This window comes from Alosa sapidissima, chromosome 3 (genome assembly GCF_018492685.1).
Source record: "Alosa sapidissima isolate fAloSap1 chromosome 3, fAloSap1.pri, whole genome shotgun sequence".
NCBI classification, from domain to species: Eukaryota; Metazoa; Chordata; class Actinopteri; order Clupeiformes; family Clupeidae; genus Alosa; species Alosa sapidissima.
Window position 1 is genome coordinate 30,741,123 of NC_055959.1, and position 5,520 is coordinate 30,746,642.

Consider the following 5,520-nt stretch of genomic DNA (forward strand, 5'->3'; position numbering starts at 1 on the left):
CACTTGTAATAATATAATTTATTTCTGCAATATTGATAAGCCAAAACCCAAGAATTTGACTCTCTAATACAATGAGATGTAAAGGTAAATGAATCTTGTATGATGATGATGATAATAATAAAAATAATAACAATAATAATAATCATCATGTTATTATTGTTATAATTATTATTATTATTATTATTATTATTGCTAGTGGTGGTGACTTATTCAAATCCAGTACAATTATCAAAATGTAACTACTGAGATCTGTGACGGATTTTCTTTCCAGCATTTGATGGCCCCATTAGTCACTTTGGCTGAGCCATGTATTTTTAGAACAGATTATAGGCTGTCCTCTGTCGAGCACTGCCTATAACCATTCACACAGAGAAGCACTAATTAGTTTAAACGAGGATCAACCTCAATCTCTCTGATGTCATCTATTGGTCATCAGACCGTCAGCTCCTAATTCAGAAGATCAGGCAACTTCCGTGACAACTCATCTTCAAAATATCTTAACATACTCTCTATTTACACTAAACTAGGTATCCTGAAAGATGAATGTAGTAGGGATACTCTATATCCAGAAAGTTAATGAAGACGCTTTTGTTTTTAACTGGTGGCCACCAATTGTGGTGACTCCATCGTCAAGCGAGCTTAAAACAGAAAATAGCTGACTTGGATGCAGTAGACCTTGATAGCCTCTGAAATTCTCTACATTACGAAGATTTATGTGAATCTGTGGACAGCCTGCTATCTATTCTAAATAAGTATTGGAAATTAACTTGTTAAAATGGAATGAAATTAAGTGTTTAAAGACTGCACCTGTCAAGAATTTGGTGATAACCCTCTTCCTTCAGACGTCAACTAGGATATGTCTGCAACGCAGTTGGAAGCCTTTGAGCAAACCCGAACATTTGTATTCCAAACCAAGGCACTTTGTATAGAGTACATCTATTCACGACTCGCTCGAGAGGGGTTGATCTTTCCAGTTGTGGAATATGAACATCTAAAGTCAAGTGGAACACCTGAAGATGTTTTCGCAGTGCTCCTGAAATTAGGTATGTCTAGGTTAGACAATAGACTCTACTGGTGTACTTTGTTTTAAATGTTAAGGACGAAAACAGAAGAAACATAATGTAAGAAACATTATGTAACATAAGAAACATTGAAGAAACATTATGCACTAATAATGTCCTGTCAGGTTTGTGCATTTGTTTGTTTGCTTTTTCTGTTTTTCATTTCTTTTCTTAGGTGATGAATTGGAAAGCATGGGTCCATTTATTTATCGTGATGTGGCAAAGCAACTGAACATTTTGGTTGATGTGGAAAGCATGGTGTCAGATGCATTTTTTACTGTTGCAATGGAGATATCGTCCTCTGGTAATACATCAAGTGTGTGTTAAATGTTTGTATTATCTTTGTATTACGAATGGAAATACACTCTTCAGGTCAGGACCCCTAACACACTGGATACATATATACAGTATACAATAATACATCAAACACAATAACTAGATATGGCGCATAGCGGTACATAATTTGCTTGCTACACAGTACTGCATGTACTAGGGTAGAGTAGGGGTTGCCCCGGGGACCAAAAGCTGTCACTTTGTTTAATGCACAGGTGGCACACATTTTCAGTTTCTACTGTATATGTCTTTTTTCAGACTGTTTCCATATGTCTTTTTGAGTTTGACCGACCTATTTTAATTCAGTCATTTTCAATTACTCTTCCTATCAACAACTGTGTTTCTGTGATGGATATTGGTTGGTTTTGCCTTCTCTCTGCAGAAAAAGATCAGAAATACTTTTGTCTCTTTTACCTCAGTGTTGAATGACCTGCAATTTCATTTTAGTGAAAACCATCCTGTTTTCCCGCCCAGTTCCCAAGTCATGTTATTTTCAAGAATCGTACAATATACAGTGCCTATAAAAAGTATTTACCCCCCTTGGATATTTTCCAAGAACATTCATATTGTCTTCAAACAGTTTCTGTGCAGTTTACACTGTATGCTTGTGTCATTGTCTTACAAAGAAAGTAAATCTTCTCCCAAGTCGGAGTTCTTTCGCAGACTGAATCAGATCATCCTCCAGGATTTCCATATACGTTGCTGAATTTATTTTACCTTTACCTTTACAAGCTTTCCAGGGTCTGCTGTCGAGAAGCATCCCCACAGCATGATGCTACCACCACCATGCTTCAAATTAGGGATGATGAGTTTGTGGTGATGTGCAGTGTTCGACATCCACCAAACATAGCATCTAGTCTGATGTCCAAAAAGCTCATCAGACCAAAGCACCTTCTTCCATTTGGCCTTGGAGTTTCCCAAATGTTTTAGGGCAAACTTTAGTAGAGATTTAATATGAGTTTTGCCAGTCACCTGTAGAGCTTTGACTGGTGAAGAACTCGTACAATAGTCAGAGCTGCTGCTGAAGGATTTAACTCCTTCAGAGTTGTTACAGGTGCCTTAGTAGCCTCCCCCACCAGTATTCTTCTTGAACGGACAGTTTGTGGTAGGGCTGGGCGATATGGCTAAAAAATAATATTGCTATATTTTTAGTCTATTTCACGATATACGATATATATCTCAATATTTTTTTTAAATTTCTCAAAAGGACTTCATGAATTCTCACTTTCACCCTGTGATGTTTTAAATAATGCCAGTATGATGTAGTCGGCTAGGATAAATCATACCAGTCCAATCCCTGCAAATGATATCCGCATTAAAACATTCTTGGTTATTCACAGGTGGTTTCTATTTTAAATTCCCTGAAGTTTTGCACAGTTTTGAAAACGAACGTTAAGGGTTGTGTTAAGGACATGTTTATGCATGCCCATATAGCCAGCCACTATGAAACAGTCAAAGGCGATTCAAAACGAGTCAGAAAGTCGAGACAGGACCCATCGTCAAAGTTTCGGTGTCCACCACTCTAGTTCATCCAAAACAAACCAGAAAAGGGACTCAAAGTGCTAAATACCGGAATTATCCTTTAATTCACTGCACTTAGGCAATCTCCATTTCACCGGACCGGCTTTGATTTACTCTCTTTAAGGGGGGGGTGTATTTATGCACCCACTTATTTTACATTATATATTTTTAATTAATTAACATTACTTTGTGTAAATCTACTTTCACTTTGACATTAAGAGAGTTTATTTTGTAAACTATTGTAAAAACGTTCAAATTAAATGGACAAATATTGAATTTATAAAAGCAATAAAAGGGAAAACATCCAAATGGGGGGGGGGATACTTTTTATAGGCACTGTTCAAAATCTCGTCAAAATTCAGCTTTAATGTTTAAAGTTAATGTATTAGGTGCCCCAACAAGCTAAACCTTAAATGACTAAATGTTTACATTATCATTTGTAGTGCTGCTTTCTTGTTGTATGTGTGCACATTAATTGACATTGTTAAAGTTATTGTTAAAGTTTTTTAATTGTTTCCATTTCAAACATGTTTTAGAGGTTGTTTTGCATTACAATGTTTGCTAAACCGTAACTAAGCCGCATTGCAAGGTTTTATTTTTTGTTTTATTCAAATTCTGCAAAACCCATCATGACTGTGTTCTTTCTGCAGGAATGACATGGGGGAAAGTAGTGGCTGTTTATGCATTGGCAGGTGCTTTGGCTGTGGACTGTGTGCGGCAAGGCCACACAGATATGATTTACACTATAGTGGATAGCATGGGAGTGTTTGCTTACAAGGGCCTTGCCCCGTGGTTGATCCAGCAAGGTGGATGGGTGAGTTGTGGTCATGTAGAGCAGTGGTTCTCAACCTTTTTTCAGTGATGTACCCCCTGTGAAATATTTTTTTAGCCAAGTACCCCCTAACCGCTACACTTCAACCACGACTCCATCGTTTGAGTTTTGACAGTGATTGACAAGTGATGGCGGGTGGCATGTGACAGGTTGGGTCGAATCATCCTGGGTTTTTAGGATAATGAAATTGAATAGCCTACTGAAATATAAAATTAATTTTATAACCTTATATTTTCCTGGAATATTTATTAAATAATTGTTAAAATAAAGTATTTTTGCATGGATTCTACCTTTTTAAATATATGTATATTTTAAAATCTCACGTACCCCCAGGGGTACGCATACCCCCATTTGAGAACCACTGATGTAGAGCATATTAGAATTACTTGAACTGCTTGAACTGATCTCAGTGATCTGCTCCATTTAAGTCTTTATGCACTATATGTTGCAGTATGCCAATAACTCTGTGAATTGTGACAGTGTCACTGACTTGTGTTTATATTTTATAGTGGTTATTTTGATGTGTTTATTGTAATATTTGCCAGTGTGTTAGGCAATCTAAGACAAAGCACCTCTTTTCATTCTTGTGGTTGAAGTTAATTAAAATGTAGGACATGATTGATCTTGATGAGCATGAAAGACAATCTGTTTTTTTTGTTTTTTTTTAGGTGGAAATTACTAATTGTATAGTAAAACCTTCCCCAGACCTCCAGTCTTATTGGTTGAACAATATTATAATTTTCTGGAGAAACCTTTGGCAGATATTCTTCATTAAACTGACGAAGACATGGTGAGAATGAACTGAACTGGAATCTCAACTTCAGAAAATTCATCCTGACAATTTCCACTGAACATTAATTATGACCGCCACTAGCGGTCATATAGGGATTGTCCAAAGTTTTTTTTTTTGCCGTCATCAACTTCCTGAATTTTTGGTCAACAATTTCCAGGACACCGAAACACCAGGGCACATGAAACTTGGAGGGCATGTAGCCCCACTAGACTTTTACGTAAAAGAGCCTGCATCAACCTTGCCCCCCCTGGCAAAACAGCTCAACTACTTCATACGTAATGTTGGGTTTCTGTAAGAAGAATATTTTGTATTCCGGTTGTAGGGAAGCTAACTTTGACATAATTATGCCTGCGTCTTTCTGTCGCACCATAGGGACATAACCGTATTGTTTGGATAAGAAGCTCAGTCCAGCCAGCACGAAAACTCAGGAGCAAAATCAATGGAAAAGCTATGTAGCCTACGGTAGCCTACAAGTCCATTGTATGTTAAGGTAAAGCATTACATAGAGGCAAGTAAACCTAATAAAAAAAAGTAAACCTAATAAAAAAAACAGCACTAACTTTTATCATTTCAGAGGTTTTCGATGGATTGACAGTAGGTTGGGAAAGTGGAAAGAAGATTATAACTTTTTTTTTTACCATTGACTGTTTGAAGATGATCATGTCTGGTAGTTTTAACATGAACACGACTTGATATCACTTGTAATGATGATGTTAATAATAATAAATGAATTACTGTTTAACTTTGATGACTTTAAAGGTGAAAGAAGTGTGAGAAGAATTTCTGTGTGAACCATTGTGTGAAGATTCAGTTCGATGCCTAACGTCACAAAGTTAAGTTTGAGTCTGCGCAGTGCGATGGGAGGACAACTGAAAAACGTTCAATAGAGTGTGGTAGACACTACCGTCATTTTGTATGCATTCGATTAGCATTTTTGCATGTTCCGGTTCGTAAGAAAAAATCCCTATGCGTGAATTAAT

General features: G+C 36.8%; 1 protein-coding gene across 1 annotated transcript; it reads left to right on the plus strand.

Moving 5' to 3' along the window:
- Nucleotides 1-596: 596 nt before the first annotated feature.
- Nucleotides 597-4,648, plus strand: LOC121705073 (bcl-2-related ovarian killer protein homolog B-like). The gene is made up of 4 exons (XM_042085815.1): nt 597-1,043; nt 1,237-1,365; nt 3,566-3,729; nt 4,416-4,648. Exons 1-4 carry the CDS (start codon nt 857-859, stop codon nt 4,539-4,541), a joined length of 606 nt encoding a protein of 201 aa, XP_041941749.1. The 5' UTR covers nt 597-856; the 3' UTR covers nt 4,542-4,648.
- The last annotated feature ends 872 nt before the right edge of the window (nt 4,649-5,520 follow it).

Excerpts from the sequence above, each read along its gene's own strand:
- LOC121705073 (XM_042085815.1), top strand. The coding sequence starts at position 857 with ATGTCTGCAACGCAGTTGGAAGCCTTTGAGCAAACCCGAACATTTGTA. Across the intron at positions 1,366-3,565 it reads AATGGAGATATCGTCCTCTG|GAATGACATGGGGGAAAGTA; the intron begins GTAATACATCAA and ends TTCTTTCTGCAG. Across the intron at positions 3,730-4,415 it reads TGATCCAGCAAGGTGGATGG|GTGGAAATTACTAATTGTAT; the intron begins GTGAGTTGTGGT and ends GTTTTTTTTTAG.